Here is a 17,500-nt window from a genome sequence, read left to right on the forward strand (position 1 = left end):
GAATAAGTTAGGTTAGGTTAGGTTGGAATAAGTTAGGTTAGGTTAGGTTAGGTTAAGTTGGAATAAGTTAGGTTAGGTTAGGTTAGGTTAGGTTAAGTTGGAATAAGTTAGGTTAGGTTAGGTTAGGTTAAGTTGGAATAAGTTAGGTTAGGTCAGGTTAACAAACAAGATATTTTGAAAGACTAAAGCGACCACCAGACGGAAACAACCTGAACGCGGGAGAACAAAGGAAAAACAAGGAAAAACAAGGAAAAGTTGAGGATAGCAGACAGAGTGGGAAGAGTTTGGCGAGGGAAGGCAACGCTACATGGAGACACAGTTAAGGGGAACAATACAAGGGGACCCCATTAGACCTATAAGCCTTCCTGGGGCATGTGTGTTGATGTGTGTCAGGTGTGTGTCAGGTGTGTTGCTGCTGGCTTAGTGTGTGTGTAATAATAAACGGTTTATTAATTAGGCAATGTAAAAAAATACACTGAAAATGTACAGGGGGGGGGGTGGGACATTACCACAATGAACTAAAAATGCTTAACCTAACTATGGATAAACTTAACCTAGAAATTCACTTATTTATTTAAAGCTCGCACAATAGTGGGCACCGCGCTGAGCCGGTACCGATCCGTGCGCGGTGCTCTCAAAGGCGCCACGCGATTATGGTGTCGGGTGGCGCGAGCAGGGGGAGGCACGTCGGGTGGTAGCAGGTGGCGGAGACGTGGATGACGCAGCAGTCCTTCCCCAAATTTTTCCAAGGCTTCCTGGTGTCTTGTGGCCAGCCTCGGCAGACTCAGGCAGGTCAGGGCGTCCTCGTAGGACCTGTAGGCAGGCCCAAGGATGACCCTGAACGCCCTCCTCTGAACCCTCTCCAGCTGTTGTCGTTGTGTGAGGTTCAGGAGGAGGACCACGCTGGGGCGGCGTACATGAGCTTAGGGAGTATAAAGATGAGGTACACTCCCCTCAGCTCATCTGCCGGTGCTCCCAGGGACCTGAGTCGGCGCAGTAAATAGATTTTATATGAGGCTGACCTGATGATGTTGGAAACATGCTGCTTCCATGTTAACTGATCATCCACCAAGACACCTAGAAGCTTGGTGCTGCGGACCACCTGGAGGGAGTGAGGGCCCACAGAAAGCTGGGGAGGGGGAACTGCTGCTGTGGAGGTACAAATGTGCATCACCACGGTCTTGGTGTGGTTGATGGTCATTTTGTTGTCCTCCGTCCACGTCTGTAGTTGGTTTAGAGTGGACTGCAGTGCTGAGAAGTCTGGGTTGGTGTTGTGTGTGTGTGTGTGTGTGTGTGTGTGTGTGTGTGTGTGTGTGTGTGTGTGTGTGTGTGTGTGTGTGTGTGTGTGTGTTTCTTTGGTAGTTTTGTTGTTCTATTTTATTTTAGTTGTCTTTTATTGTTGTTTCTTGCCTGTTTCGTGTATTTTTCTTTCTTTTTTTTTTTATTTCATTTTTCTTCCTTTCCATTGTGTTTTTTGTCTGGTTTGATGTGAAAGTTGTGTTTTTTTTCGTGTGTGTGTGTGTGTGTGTGTGTGTGTGTGTGTGTGTGTGTGTGTGCCCTTTTTAACTTTCTCTCTTTCCTCATAAATATATCTTCTTTTTCAATATTTCTGTCAGTTACTCTTTATTTCAGCTTTCTTTCTCTCTTTTTATCATAATTTCACTTTTCTTAGCCTTTCGTAACTTTTTTTTTCTCCTCTTCTCATAAAGATGTCTTCGTTTTTAAGTTTCCCTTACGTATTTTCCTCACTCTTTCCTTCAGACAAATCTCATTCATTTTTTTTCCTAAGCATTTACTAAAGTATATTCCAACTTTTTCTTTTTTTCCTCTTTTTTTTTTTTTTTTTTTCCTCCATAAGACGTCTCGCATTTCTTCTCACTTTCATTTTCTTCACTTTTTTTTTACAAGTTTCTCCTCCTTGATATGTTTTCCTTCTTTTTTCCTCCTTTTTTTCCTCCTTTTTTTCCTTTCTTTTTTCCTCATTTTTTTCCTATTAACAAGTCAAGCGACAGTTTTTTTCCTTTCCTTCTTAACCTCATCTCGGTATCTTTCCTCCAAACATATTTCCTTCCAGTCTTTTCCAGCCATCTCTATTTATTTCCTGTATTTCTTTCTTTTCATTACGTGTTTTTTTTTCTACTAGTCCATATTTTCTAGTTCGTTATATTATTTATTTTTTTCGTCTCGTCACTTCATTATTTTTTCCATCAAGGCATCTCATTCATCCCATTTTTCATTAATTATATATCTTGCTTCTCTTTTAGTTAAATTTCACTTTTTTTTTTAACTAATTTTTTTTTTTCATTTATATTTCTCTTCGTTTCTTCTTCATTTCATTTCAGCATTTTTCTCCTCTCCATTTCCCGTTTTCTTTAATCATTTCTACATTTTCTTATTCCCTCCTTCCCTTCACATCACTTTCGTTCATTGTAAACATGTATCATCTCACACAAGTCTCTCTCTCTCTCTCTCTCTCTCTCTCTCTCTCTCTCTCTCTCTCTCTCTCTCTCTCATCTCTTTCTTTTATCATTTTCTCGTATCATTCTCTTTTTTTTTCATTTTTTTCATTCTAAACTTATCTCTCTTCCTCTCCTCGTGTCATTTTCTTTAGTCATTCTCTCGCTTTTTGTATCATTCTTTCACTCTAAACTTGTCATAAATTCACCCTTTCTTCCATTTTCTTCACTCTTTCTTCACTTGTTTTTCTTTTTCTTACTTTTTTTTCTATTTACGTGTATCAATTTTTCTTACAAGCTTCTTCTTCATGTCTTCCTTTTTTCCTTAATTTTTTAAATTTATATGTACCAATTTATTACAAGCTTCTTCTTCTTCTTCTTCTTCTTCTTCTTTTTTTTCTTTCCCTACTTTTTTTCTATTTACGTGCATTTATTTTTACTTTATATTTATTTATTTTTTACAAGTTTCTCCTTCATTTACTTTTCTCATTTTCTTATTTAAGTGTACCAATTTCTTCAACTTTCTCCTTCACTTCCTTTTTCTTTTTCCTTTTCTTTCTATTTCTCTTCTTCACTCTCTATTCTCTTTTTTCCCTTATTATATCTATTTTTCTTTATATTTCTTACTTTCCACAGCCTTCTCCTCCTCCTCCTTCCCTTTTTCCTTACTTTATATACCTAAGAAGACAAGAGAGAGGTTACAACACTTGGGAACTTAAAGAATAACAAAAAAAAACACAAACAAGCCTTTTCCTTCACAAAGTCTTATATTTTTTTCATGAGGGGGAGACACTAATAATTTTATTCCATTATGTTGAGCCCCTGAAGAGTCCAGCCTTGTGTGTGTAAGTAAATTAAGTAAAGTGAAGCATAAGTAAAGTTTTGAAGAGGGAGTAAAGTATTGAAGAGAGAGAGAGAGAGAGAGAGAGAGAGAGAGAGAGAGAGAGAGAGAGAGAGAGAGAGAGAGAGAGAGAGAGAGAGAGAGAGAGAGAGTGTGTGTGTGTGTGTGTGTGTGTGTGTGTGTGTGTGTGTGTGTGTGTGTGTGTGTGTGTGTGTGAGTGAGAGAGAGAGAGAGAGAGAGAGAGAGAGAGAGAGAGAGAGAGAGAGAGAGAGAGAGAGAGAGAGAGAGAGAGAGAGAGAGAGAGAGAGAGAGAGAGAGAGAGAGAGAGAGAGAGAGAGAGAGAGAGAGAGAGTGTGTGTGTGTGTGTGTGTGTGTGTGTGTGTGTGTGTGTGTGTGTGTGTGTGTGTGTGTGTGTGTGAGAGAGAGAGAGAGAGAGAGAGAGAGAGAGAGAGAGAGAGAGAGAGAGAGAGAGAGAGAGATTGTAAAGTTGTCGTAATAAGATTTTCAAATGACAGTTTCCTCTTTCCATATTTGTATCCCGGAGAGGAAAAGTTTCTCATGCTTCATTTTTTCCCTTTATTCCATATTTTCCTTCAGATTTTTTCCCCTTTTCCATATTTTCCTTGAGATTTTTTTTCTTTTCCATGTTTTCTAATTTCAAGGAGTTTTTCTTTAACTTTTCAATATTTTTTCCTAATGAATCATCGTATCTCCTAAATTTTTCGTTCATTTTCTTAATTTTTTGAGACCTCTAAGAATTTTATACTAACACCACCACCACCACCACCACTACTACTACTACTACTACTATTTTCAACACCACCACTATTTTATCCTCGTCTTCCTCCACCACACTAAAAATTTTGTATACTTTTCCAAAAATTTCCGTGTTTTTCCCCTTTTTTTAACTGTTTCCTTACGATCAAAGCCTTTTTTCCACCATTTTTCATCCTTTACCTATATTCCTGGTAGTTTTGGTTACTTCGTTAGGCCTCTCTCTCTCTCTCTCTCTCTCTCTCTCTCTCTCTCTCTCTCTCTCTCTCACTCTGGTTCATTTTCGAGATGCAAATTTCCACTATTAAAAATTTTTGACCAACTTTTTTATTCCTTCCTTCATTAGTTTTGCTTTTACAAGACTTTTTTTTCTTTCTTTTCTTCTTTTTTCTTTTCTTTTTTTCCTCTTTATTTTTCTTCACTTCACAACACCTCCAAGTTTGCAGGAGTAATCTGACATTTTTTTCATTTTTTTCTACATTTTTTAAAATTTTTGGGCAGGTAAACATACGGTTATTTCCACCTGGCTACACACACACACACACACACACACACACACACACACACACACACACACACACAGGAACAGTAATAATGATGATGGTGGTGGTGGTGGTGGTGGTGTTGGTGTTGGTGGTATTAGTTGTAGGAGGAGGAGGAGGAGGAGGAGGAGGAGGAGGAGGAGGAGGAGGAGGAGGAGGAGGAGGAGGAGGAGGAGGAGGAGGAGGAGGAGGAGGAGGAGTAGTAGTAGTAGTAGTAGTAGTAGTAGTAGTAGTAGTAGTAGTAGTAGTAGTAGTAGTAGTAGTAAATTTAATACAAATAGTACCTTCGTAGTCTCACACACACACACACACACACACACACACACACACACACACACACACACACAGATTTTCCCACCAAATATGTGTGTGTGTGTGTGTGTGTGTGTGTGTGTGTGTGTGTGTGTGTGTGTGTGTGTGTGTGTGTGTGTGTGTGTGTGTGTGTGTGTGCTCTAATTCCCACAGACGTTATGCAAATTCTGTTGATTCCACACGATAAATTCTGGTCAGATTACACATATTGCAATTTAAGTATTAACATTTCATCAAAGTATAACAATATTCGCTCAAATCTTTGTAAATATCCCACCAGGACAATATACAAAATAATCAATCAATCAATCAAATAGAAAATAAAAAAAATATCTATACAAATTAATAACCACATTTTATATACTTTGTTTTCATTTCCATTCTGAGTTTATTCAAATTTATGCAATTTTTATATTAATCATTAAAATATATACAGGTTTCATTTATACTCTCTCTCTCTCTCTCTCTCTCTCTCTCTCTCTCTCTCTCTCTCTCTCTCTCTCTCGGTAATCTTTTGTTAATTAATGTTGAGGAATTTGACACATTCAGGGTTGTTGTTGTTCTTCTTGTTCTTCTTCTCCTTCACCTCTCTTTTATGGGGAGACAAAGACACAAAGGAGGAGGAGGAGGAGGAGGAGGAGGAGGAGGAGGAGGAGGAGGAGGAGGAGGAGGAGGAGGAGGAGGAGGAGGAGGAGGAAGAAGGTAAAGAAAATAGTGTGTCCGTCTCTCTCTCTCTCTCTCTCTCTCTCTCTCTCTCTCTCTCTCTCTCTCTCTCTCTCTCTCAAGCCAATGAGTAAAAGAGACAGAGAGAAAAGAGAAAGAGTCAAAGGTTAGTGCGCACATTCTCTCTCTCTCTCTCTCTCTCTCTCTCTCTCTCTCTCTCTCTCTCTCTCTCTCTCTCTCTCTCTCTCTCCTCACTTGGCAAGGTGAAAACTGTACAAACGTAAAAGTTACAAGGCGATTCAAACGAGAGAGAGAGAGAGAGAGAGAGAGAGAGAGAGAGAGAGAGAGAGAGAGAGAGAGAGAGAGACTCGCACCATAAGGCCAAAATCAAGCTTCTTTTTCCATCATTAATCATTCCTCCCCTTCCTCTCTCTCTCTCTCTCTCTCTCTCTCTCTCTCTCTCTCTCTCTCTCTCTCTCTCTCTCTCTCTCTCTCTCTCTCTCTCTTTTCTCACTCCACAATCCTCGTCCCGCTCTTTCTCTCTCTTAACACAGACAGATAGACAGACAGACAGACAGACAGAGAGAGACAGACAGACAGACAGACAGACAGACAGACAGACAGACAGACAGACAGACAGATATGGAATGAATAAGTAAATGGAAAAATAAGTGAATAAAAGCCTAAACAATAATGAATAAAGAATGAATAAGAGATAGAATGAAATAATGAAGTTAGTGAAAGGATGAAAGGATGAAAGTGAATAAAAGAGGTAGATAGATAGAAAGAGAGAAATAGAGAATGGATAAATGGATGGAAAAGAGAATTAACGGAAAGATAGATAGATAAAACAGAAATAAAGAGAGAGAGAGAGAGAGAATGGAAGAATAGATAAAGAAAGTGAATAAACAAGAGAGAGAAAGATAAATAGAAATAAAACAGAGAGAATGGAAGAATAGATAAAGAAAGAGAACAAACGAGAGAGAGAAAGATAGAAAGAGAAAAACAGACACAGAGAACGGACGAATGAATGAAAAATAGAATAAACGAGAGAGAGAAAAATAAACAGAGAAAATGGAAGAATAGATAATAAAGGAGAATAAACAAAAAAGATAGACAGAAATAGAAATAAACGGTTAGAGAATGGAAGAATAGATAAAATAAGGTGAATAAAACGAGGAAGAGAGACAGACAGACAGACAGATAGACAGATAAAACGGAAGTAGAAGGAGAAGGAGAGAATGAATGAATAGGGGAGAAGGAATGAAAGGATAATGAACGAAATACATGAATGGAACACACGGTGGATAACGCAATGGATTATGAAACGAACACTGAATAATGCCAATGCTAATTAATCACCACCACCAACCCCTCCCCCCCCCATTAAAGGTGTTGTGTCGAAAATTACAGGTGTTTTACAGACAGACACACAGACAGATAGACAGATAGACAGATAGATATGAAATGGGTTAGCGAGGTAGATGAGAATAGGGTGGAAGATGAGAGGGAGGAGGAATAGGAGGATGACAAGAAGGAGGAGGAGGAGGAGGAGGAGGAGGAGGACAGACAGATATGGAATGTATTAACACGTAAGGCATTTTTTTTTTTTTTTTATTTTGCTTTTGGCCAATTTCCTTTCCTGCATTAAAAAAGAAAAATTATTGCACTTTCCTCTTCTATTAATGTTTAAAGACAGATGCTCCTCTCTACAACAAATAAACCATCTATTAATTCTCAGGGTTCCTCTCCAAAACATTAATTTCTACTGTTTTCCCTATTCAACTCTATACTCATTAGCTTGCACACATCCCTAGCAAATTAATGACAGGTGTTTCTAGCAAATTGACAGGTGTTCCAGGCTAATCAATAACAGGTGATCCTTTTCAAAACATCAATTTCTACTTTTGTTTCTATTTCATTCCATTTTTGCTATCCTTCATGTCCCTAGCAAATTAATGACAGGTGTTCTTAGTTCTCCTTTCCAAAACATCAATTTCTACTTTTGTTTCTATTTCATTCTATTTTTGTTAATGACAGGTGTTCCTAGTAAATTTAAAGACAGGTTCTCCTTTCCAAAACATCAATTTCTACTTTTTTTCCTATTTATGTCCCTAGCAAATTAATGACAGGTGTTCCTAGTAGTTAATGACAGGTATTCCAAGCAAAATAATAACACGTGCTTCTTTGCCCCAACAGCTGCTGCAAGGGCGAGGCACCAAGACGACCTATACCATCGCGGGATGTCACCAGCCCAGTCGTCACACACGCACTACGACTCCAGAGCTTACCTGGCTAGAGTCACGCAATCAGGCAAGGTGGACGTGACAAATGCTTCCTCCTTCACCTACGACAGCCTAGGACGCGGGCCATACCTACTAGGACTCCCTCCGCAGGATTACAAGGACCTTCGCTTCAAACAACAGCCACACAGGACCTGGACAGCACGACCCAGGCCAGATTACGATGACGATACGACCACAAGAGATCCTGCGATACCAGAAAATCCTGAAGGACTTAAGGATCCCTCTCTTCTTGTGGGGCCCTGGGAGGAGAAGCCCACTGTCAGGGTCACCAATGCTGTGTTCAAGTGAGTGGATAGTTTTTTAAGGGTTTAGATTGTTTTTAGAAATATTTAAGAGGGTTTGATTCTTTTTAATGGGTTTAGATTGTTTTTAGAAATATTTAAGAGGGTTTGATTCTTTTTAATGGGTTTAGATTGTATTTAAGATGAATTTTGGGATTTTAAAGGAATAATTTGGTCTTTTTAAGAATATTTGTGTTTCTGTGAGTTACCATTGCTGTATTCAAGTAAGTGGTTAATTTTTAAGGTTTAAGATTCTTTTTAAAGTTAAATTTCGGGGATTTAAAGGAGTTTTTTTTTGTATTTTAAGAGTGTTTGAATCGTTTTAGCTTGTTTTTTTTCTTATTTGGTGTTTTAAAGTGTTTTGGTTTTGGTTACTGACACCCTTAACTATCCCCCCCTACCCCCCCCACGTGTCCCTCCCCTCAGCCCTTCTTCCCCTCCACCATCCATTGACACCTCTACCTATTCCCCCTTCCCCCCCTCAAAAGCCCCTCTCTCTTCCTCCCGCTCCCCTCTCATGACACCTCTATTTATTCTCCCCCTCCCCAGAACGACCCTTCTATTCCTCCCCTCCTCTCCACTGATACCTCTCCCTTTTCCCTCCTCCGCCCCTCCCCCATGCGTCGCTCCCCCTCCCCTCCTCCCCCCCGGCAGCGTCAGTACCTGTCAGTGTGTGTGTCTGTTGAAATATTCATAAATCGGAGGCAAGTTCAGGTGTTCATTTTAAACCTGTACCTCTCTCTCTCTCTCTCTCTCTCTCTCTCTCTCTCTCTCTCTCTCTCTCTCTCTCTCTCTCTGGTGTTCATTTTATATTTTATTCGTTTTCTTATTATTTTTGTATCTGTTGGTGTTCTCTCTCTCTCTCTCTCTCTCTCTCTCTCTCTCTCTCTCTCTCTCTCTCTGTCACGGTATTGCTATTCTTAAACTATCTTTTCAATTATTCACTCCTTCCTCTGCCCCATCCATTCTCTCTCTCTCTCTCTCTCTCTCTCTCTCTCTCTCTCTCTCTCTCTCTCTCTCTCTCTCTCTCTCTCGTTTCTAAGCGGCTTACATTCTTCACAGTAACTGAGTCTTGATAGCTTCTTCTTCTTCTTCTTCTTCTTCTTCTTCTTCTTCTTCTTCTTCTTCTTCTTCCTCCTCCTTCCTTCTTTCACTTTCTCATTTATTTTTTCTTCATCTTCTCTTCTTATTCTTTTCTTCATTTTTCCTTTTTTCTTCTTCCTTTCCTCCTTTTTCTCTTCCTCCTCCTCCTCCTCTTCTTCTTCTTCTTCTTCCTCTTCCTCCTCCTCCTCTTCCTCCTCTTCTTCCGATACACTCAAGTGGCAAAAATTGAAATATATCAACGTCAAAAGAGAGAGAGAGAGAGAGAGAGAGAGAGAGAGAGAGAGAGAGAGAGAGAGAGAGAGAGAGAGAGAAACATAAGCTGACGCCACTCCCTAACAACTACCCGCTCTTCTCAGTCTGTCAGTCTGTGAGATAACGAGGAGGAGGAGGAGGAGGAGGAGGAGGAGGAGGAGGAGAGGAGGAGGAGGAGGAGGAGGAGGAGGAGGAGGTTTCTTTTCAATCTCCCATGTATTTTTTTTTTTTTTAGTTTTCTATTATTTATAGTCTTCTTCATTCCTCTCTCTCTCTCTCTCTCTCTCTCTCTCTCTCTCTCTCTCTCTCTCTCTCTCTCTCTCTCTCTCTCTCTCTAATGAAGCCCCAAATCATTAACCACATAACCCAACCACATAATCTCTCCTCTCTCTCTCTCTCTCTCTCTCTCTCTCTCTCTCTCTCTCTCTCTCTCTCTCTCTCTCTCTCTCTCTCCATCTATCACGAATTGCCGCCTCCTCCCAAGAAAGCTGACATCTCCACTACCTCCTCCTCCTCCTCCTCCTCCTCCTCCTCCTCTTCTTCTTCTTCTTCTTCGTTGATTTTCTTCTTCTTCTTCTTCTTCTTCGTTGATTTTCTTTTCTTTTCTATTATTTTTCCACATTTATACCCTTTCCCTTGCCAATTATTTTCCTCCTCTTTTTTTCTTCTTCTTCTTCTTCTTCCTCCTCCTCCTCCTCCTCCTCCTCCTCGATCAGAAAATTCTGTTTTGGAAAGATGGCCTTCACCTGAATTCTGTTGGTTCAGCAAGACTGGGGCGTCTTTTCAATGAAGCGGTAACTGCCCATAAATCAAAAAACGTGAGTCAAGCACCAACAACAGGGATGACATAAACAATGAAAGCGAAACTGCCCCATCTGAGCGTAATGCCTTAAAATTTTGTTACATTAATGCGCGCAGTATAAGAAACAAATTTCAGGATCTAGAGGAAATTGTCAGCACAGAAGACTTCGACATTATCGGCGTGACGGAATCCTGGATTAACACTTCAAACAGAGACTTTTAGCAGAATTTTCGTTACAGGGCTACAATTTATTTAACTGTGAAAGAGAGCACAGAGTAGGAGGTGGAGTACTCCTATATGTCAAATCAGATCTTCGCCCGCTTTGGAAACCAGTCAAAAAGATAAATAATATCGATGTCTCATACGTTCAACTTAACTCTAAACCGCGAAAATTAGTAATTGGTGTCATTTACCGACCTCCAGGACAACTACAGGAAGCTGACAACAAACTATATGAACAAATAGCTGAAATTTGTTCGGAAAATGAGACCATAATTGTTGGAGATTTTAATCTTGCCGTTAACAGATGGGGCGATCCTTTAAATTCACACTCGGGACAAAATTTGTATAATAATCTTTTAGAAAGTGGTCTTGATCAACTCGTACAACATCCAACAAGAGGTGATAATATCTTAGACCTTATTTTAACGACAAATGAAAATATAATTTCTAATGTAGAAGTTGGTTCCGAATTCAGCACCAGTGACCACCGGGCGATTACATTCAATGTCAAAACAAGTAAGATGCTCACAAATGTAAGTAAAGAAAAAGTACCTGACTTTCGTCGAGCTAATTTTGGAAAACTCAGAAAAATTCTGTCTGAAAGCGATTGGAGCCAATTATCGAGTGCAAATTGTATAAATGAAGCGTGGAAAATATTTACATTTAAACTAGACCGAGCTGTAAAATCCTCTATTCCACTACGAAATAGGCGCTCAATCACCAGCTATAAACCTAAATGGTGGAATTCAGAAATAAAAAACTGTCTCTCTGCTAAAAAACGCGCCTACCACAAATACAAAACAACACACAATGAAAGAGACAAGATTGAGCATGACCAATTGCGACGCAATGCTAAAAACTTATAAGGAAAGTAAGAAAAATTATGAGCTCCATATCGCCAATCGTAGCAAGACAAATCCTAAAGAGTTTTTCAGTTATATCAGAACTAAAAAAGCAATAGCTTCATCAATAGGGCCGCTAGCTCTAGACAATGGCGAACACACGGACGACGAAATTGAAATGGCTATTAAATTAAACAATTACTTCGCGTCAGTCTTCACTGAAGAAACTCATTCAGAAAATCAGCCAACTGCACCAAATCACAGCAATAATGTCTGTTTAAATACGTGCGATATCCAAGAAAATGTAATTTTGAGCGCAATAAATAAAGTTAAAACAAACAAAACTCCTGGTCCCGATAAAATTTCTCCACGAATACTAAAAGAGGCAAAGAAAGAACTTGTTAAACCATTGTCTATCCTCTTTAATAAATCACTTAGCACTCGTAAAGTTCCTGATGACTGGAAACTCGCTAACGTAACTCCAATCTTTAAAAAAGGTGACAAGTCTCAAACTAGAAATTATCGACCAATTAGCCTCACTTCAGTGGTAGGTAAATTAATGGAGACAGTTTTGAGGGATAAAGTTGTTGCATTCTTAGAAAGTAACAACATAATAAACGAATCACAACATGGATTTAGAAACAAGCGGTCATGTCTAACAAATTTACTTGACTTTTTCCATGATATATATAATTTGTACGACAACACTAGAGCGGTTGATGTCATATATCTTGACTTCCAAAAGGCTTTTGACAAAGTGCCACATAAACGTCTTATCAACAAAGTAAAAGCGCATGGTATAACTGGTGACATTGCAGCGTGGATCGAGGATTGGTTGTCTGATCGTAAACAGCGAGTTGTGATCAATGGTAAATCTTCAGAATGGATTAACGTAAGCAGTGGCGTTCCTCAAGGATCAGTTCTGGGACCTATTCTTTTATTATATATATTAACGACATTGATGAAAGAATAAATTGTAAGCTCTCAAAATTCGCAGATGACACAAAATTGCAAACAGAGTAGACTCAGAAAGCCAAAGACAACTTTTGCAAAAAGATTTAGATACTCTCATCGAATGGTCAAACAAGTGGCAAATGAAATTCAATATAGATAAATGCCACGTATTACACATAGGAAATCAAAATCCTCAGGCGACATACAAGATGAATGATATCCCAATGACGAGTGTGGACAAAGAAAAAGATCTTGGTGTCATTGTTTCAGCAGACCTCAAGCCTAGCAAACACTGTACTGAAGTCGTCAAAACTGCGAATAAATTAGTTGGTTTCATTGGACGATCTTTCACTTTCAAGTCTGAAAAAATAATATTAACATTATATAACTCACTCGTCCGTCCACATCTCGAATACAATGTTCAGTTTTGGTCACCGTATTACAAAAAAGATATTGAAAAATTAGAAAAATACAACGCAGATTAACAAAAATGATCCCAAGGTTGCGGAACAAATCCTACGAGGAACGCCTAAAGGAATTAAATTTATTTTCTCTTGAGAAACGGAGAGTAAGAGGCGACCTTATCATGCTTTTCAAAATTTTTAATGGGTTTGCAAATATGAATATTCAAAAATACGTATCAGTCGACCAGTCAAATGTCACCAGAAGCAATGGTTTCAAAATTGTTGGTAAGCGTTTTGTAACAAATGAAGTCAAACACTTTTTCTTTAATCGCATAGTCAATATATGGAATGGTCTGCCATCAAATGTTGTCAACTCAGGTACTATCGAAACGTTCAAAGTTCGCCTCGATAAATACTTTGAATGTAATCCCCGGTTGTCGCTATTCATTTCCGAATAATTTGCGCTTTTTCTTTTATCTCCCGGGCCTCTGATCGTGAATTAAATTGCCCGTTAGTTTAAATTACTCTCACCCTCCATACATGACACAGATAGCCCGGAGTGAACGGTCACTACTTTTACTCTCGATCTGTGAAGGGCTGTGGATAGTCAAGAGCCCTGACAGTAGGTGACCATCATCGGGATTTAAGGTACCAGGGGTCACCGCTGCAGGGGGTAACCATACAGTGTGCGGCGCCCTTTAAAGGGAAGTGCACTTTTACAGTGGTTGTACGGAGCTGGGGCCTGATTGACTGCTGCCTCTCTTGAAAGCGCCAGGCAAGGCTGCCGCACCACCTTTTTGACTCCACACTGTGTTTACATACATACTACACTACACTGCATACACGCACAGATAGCCCAGAGTAAACGGTCACTACTACTACTCTCGACCTGTGACGGGCTGTGTTTGGAGAGGGCCTTGTCAACCATTGATCATCATCGGGAACTAAGTACCAGGGATCAATGTTGCAAGGGGTTATCAGCGTACGGAGTCCCTACAGGGAAAGTATGCTATCTCAGTGGATTGAACGGAGCTGGGGCCTGATTGACTGCTGCCTCCCTAGAAAGCGCCAGGCAAGGCTGCCGCACCACCCATTCGACATACACACTGTGCATCCACGTACACAATGCACACACCACATGACATTCACCAAGCGTTAACACTTTCCCCCACAAACACAAGTAGTCAGACGTAGATTACACATTTCCTTTTCATTCTCTACTAAAATTCCATGTGATTTTTTAATATCACATGGTTTCGCCTTTTTTTTCCTGCCAGCCTCGGCTGGAGGGAGGGGCGGGTGGGGAGGAGCCTTCTGCTTTGCTGTCCTGTCTCTACCACTGGTAGTTAGTAGATAGTTTTCACAAACAGCCTAGTAAGGACCTAAGGGTCTGTTGCTGTTTGTCTTCCTTTGTATTCCTTTGTATATTGTATTCCTCCTCCTCCTCCTCCTCCTCCTCCTCCTCATTATTTGGCGTATAATTCAGTTACAAGAAGATAATTTACTTTGGTATCACTCATTAACACCTCCTCCTCCTCCTCCTCCTCCTCCTCCTCCTCCTTCTCCTTCTCCTTCCTTCTTTCCTTCTTCCTTTTTCTCTGATTCTTCTTCTTTTCTTCTCTTTCTTCTAAAATTTTGTTTATCTCGTTATCTTTTCTTTATTTCTTTTCTCTTTTATTTCATTTTTCTCTCCTCCTCCTCCTCCTCCTCCTCCTCCTCCTCCTCCTCCTCCTCCTCTCTCTTTATCTTCCTCCTCCTCCTCCTCCTTATTCTTCTTCTTCTTCTTTATCTTGTTACTGCTTTTATTATCTATTTTTTTTTTCATCTATTTCCTTGTTTCTCCTTTATTTATTCCTTTCTTTCTTTATTCCTCTCTTTCTTTTATCACTTCAAAAAATTTTCCTCCTAATTTCTTTCCACGTCCATCATCATCAATTTCTTCTTTATTTCCTCTATTCGTTTTTTTTCCTCCTTCCTTCTTCCTCCTTCTCCTCTTCTTCCTCTTCCTCTTCCTCTTCCTCTTCTTTTTTTAGCCTCATCATCATTTTCCTCTGATTTTCATTCTCCTCTGCCATCATCATCATTTCCTCCTCTTTCTTCTTCCTTCTCCTCTTTATCTCTTCCTTTCTTCTTCCTCTTTTTACTGGTTCTAACAAGTGCACCGCCATCCTCTCTCTCTCTCTCTCTCTCTCTCTCTCTCTCTCTCTCTCTCTCTCTCTCTCTCTCTCTCTCTCTCTCTCTCTCTATCGTCTTTTTTTCTTAGTTTTGTCTTTTTCTTCTTTCCTTTTTCTATCCTCCTTTTTTTCTTCTTCTTCTTCTTCTTCTTCTTCTTCTCCTCCTCCTCCTCCTCCTCCTCCTCCTCCTCCTCCTCCTCCTCCTCCTCCTCCTCCTCTTCTTCTTCCTCCGTTCTAACACACTAGAGACTTTGACAACTCCTCCTCCTCCTCCTCCTCCTCCTCCTCCTCCTCCTCCTCCTCCTCCTCTATCTCTCTTCCTCCTCCCATTTCTCTCTCCCTCACGTCTCACTCCTCTCCTCGCATCCCATCTACTCCATCACCACCACCACCACCACCACCACCACCACCTCCTCCTCCTCCTCCTCCTCCTCCTCCTCCCTTGAGAGATCTGGAAGCTGAATAGACTGGAAGAGCCGTGAAGCATTTTCTCTCTAGCATGGTGGTGGTGGTGGTGGTGGTGGTGGTGGTGGTGGTGGTGGTGGTGGTGGTGGTGGTCTAATTCTTTTTATATATTTTTGTTTGTCTTCTCTTCATATTCTAATTCTCTCTCTCTCTCTCTCTCTCTCTCTCTCTCTCTCTCTCTCTCTCTCTTTCGTCAGTTAACGCATGAATGACAATATAGATTCAGGGAGGGAGAGAGAGAGAGAGAAGAAGAGAGAGAGAGAGAGAGAGAGAGAGAGAGAGAGAGAAACTTACCACAAAAACCATTAGCAGTCTTACATAACCCAATAACTGGTGTGAATAACTCTCTCTCTCTCTCTCTCTCTCTCTCTCTCTCTCTCTCTCTCTCTCTCTCTCTCTCTCTCTCTCTCTGGAACGTGCAAATAAGGCTTTACTTGAGTTTCTTCTCCTTCTCCTCCCTCTCCTCCATCTCCTCCTCCTCCTCCTCCTCCTCCTCCTCCTCCTCCTCCTCCTCCTCCTCCTCCTCCTCCTCTTGAGTGAGAAAAAATACTCGTCTTCTCTACCTTGTGATTCATCTTCGTTTTTCCTCCTCCTCCTCCTCCTCCTCCTCCTCCTCCTCCTCCTCCTCCTCCTCCTCCTCCTCGTGATGTGAAGACTAATGGTGGAGGAGGACGATTTGTGAGTGTGGTGGTGGTGGAGGTGGTGGTGTCTTCTAAATGTCTTGTTCCTCCTCCTCCTCCTCCTCCTCCTCCTCCTCCTCCTCCTCCTCCTCCTCCTCCTTCTTCTCTGATTCGTGTTTTCTTTTTTTTTTCTTTTTTTCTCTTTTTGTTTCCTATTCTTGTTATTTTCTTTTCTTTTTCCCTTCTTTTCTCTTTCTTTTTATTCTTGTTTTCTTTCTCTTCTACTTTCATTCGCAATTATCTTATTTTTTATCGATTTTTTTTTCTTATCCTTCTTTTTCTTCTTCTTCTTCTTCTTCTTCTTCTTCTTCTTCTTTCTCCTCTTTCTCCTACTACAACTACTACTACTACTACTACTCCTCGTTATCCTCCTCCTCCTCCTCCTCCTCCTCCTCCTCCTCCTCCTCCTCCTCCTCCTCCTCCTCCTCCTCCTCCTCCTCCTCTTCTTCTTCCCCGAAGCTAACGTTTGTAGTTATTGTTGAAATCTTTACGAAGTTCTAAAAAGAGGAAGGAGAGAAAGAAGAAGTCTACTTATCCTCCTCCTATCTTCTCCTCCTCCTCCTCCTCCTCCTCCTCCTCCTCCGCCTCCTCCTCCTCTTCTGTACTATTTCTTTTTCCCAGTAAAGGAGGAAGGGAAGAAAGGAAGGATGGAGGAAGGAAGGAGGGAGGGAGGAGGAGGAAGGAGGGAGGGAGGAGGAGGGAGGAGGAAGGAAGGAGGAAGGAGGCAAAATGGAGGAAGAAATTGCAGGAGAAGAAAATCTGGAAAGAGAAACGAGGAGAAGAGAGATAAGATTTGATAGAGAAAGGAGCAAGAGAGAGAGAGAGAGAGAGAGAGAGAGAGAGAGAGAGAGAGAGAGAGAGAGAGAGAGAGAGAGAGAGAGAGAGAGAGAGAGAGAGAGAAAGAGAGACAAAAGCATAGAGAAAATACAGAAAACACCAAAAATATACACAAAACACATCAAAAAATCAACAAAAAGATCTCAGCCAATCAGAGCAATCCGGCGAACAGAATCGAGGCTTCCTATTGGCTGGCTGGTGTGACGTCATGGAGCATCAGCCAATCAGGACGATCGTAGTCTATTACGGCTTTATATTGCAACAGAGAGGACGAGGAATGGAGGTGGAAGGAAATTCTTAATAGTTTTCACTCAAGTATGCATGAGAATCGCAAACTGGGTGATAAATGAAGGAATAGAGAGAGAGAAGAGAGAAATAGATAGAGAGATAGATGAATAAGGAAAAACAGGAATAGGAATAGGAAAAATGACGATAAACTAATAGAAAAAGAGAAAAATAAGTAATAAATAAGAATAATAACAAAAATAATGATAATAATGAAAATAATGATCAAAAAAAGGAGGTTTTAGAACGATTGCATAAAATTGAAGAACAGAGAGAGAGAGAGAGAGAGAGAGAGAGAGAGAGA

At 40.4% G+C, this 17,500-nt stretch overlaps 1 protein-coding gene and 1 long non-coding RNA gene across 4 annotated transcripts in view; one reads left to right on the forward strand and one right to left on the reverse strand.

Annotated features, from left to right (window-relative positions):
• The window catches only part of LOC123509476, a 288,130-nt gene that overhangs the window by 214,378 nt on the left and 56,252 nt on the right, over positions 1 to 17,500 (forward strand). For all 3 annotated transcript variants that reach the window (XM_045263787.1, XM_045263769.1, XM_045263779.1), the window contains exon 3: positions 7,788 to 8,178. In XM_045263787.1, the coding sequence (XP_045119722.1) occupies positions 7,788 to 8,178 (391 nt within the window). The remainder of the gene's footprint in view (positions 1 to 7,787; positions 8,179 to 17,500) is intronic.
• The window catches only part of LOC123509488, a 191,713-nt gene that overhangs the window by 59,515 nt on the left and 114,698 nt on the right, over positions 1 to 17,500 (reverse strand). The window lies entirely within an intron of this gene.

Source organism: Portunus trituberculatus, chromosome 3 (assembly GCF_017591435.1).
Source record: "Portunus trituberculatus isolate SZX2019 chromosome 3, ASM1759143v1, whole genome shotgun sequence".
In the NCBI taxonomy this organism is placed as follows: domain Eukaryota; kingdom Metazoa; phylum Arthropoda; class Malacostraca; order Decapoda; family Portunidae; genus Portunus; species Portunus trituberculatus.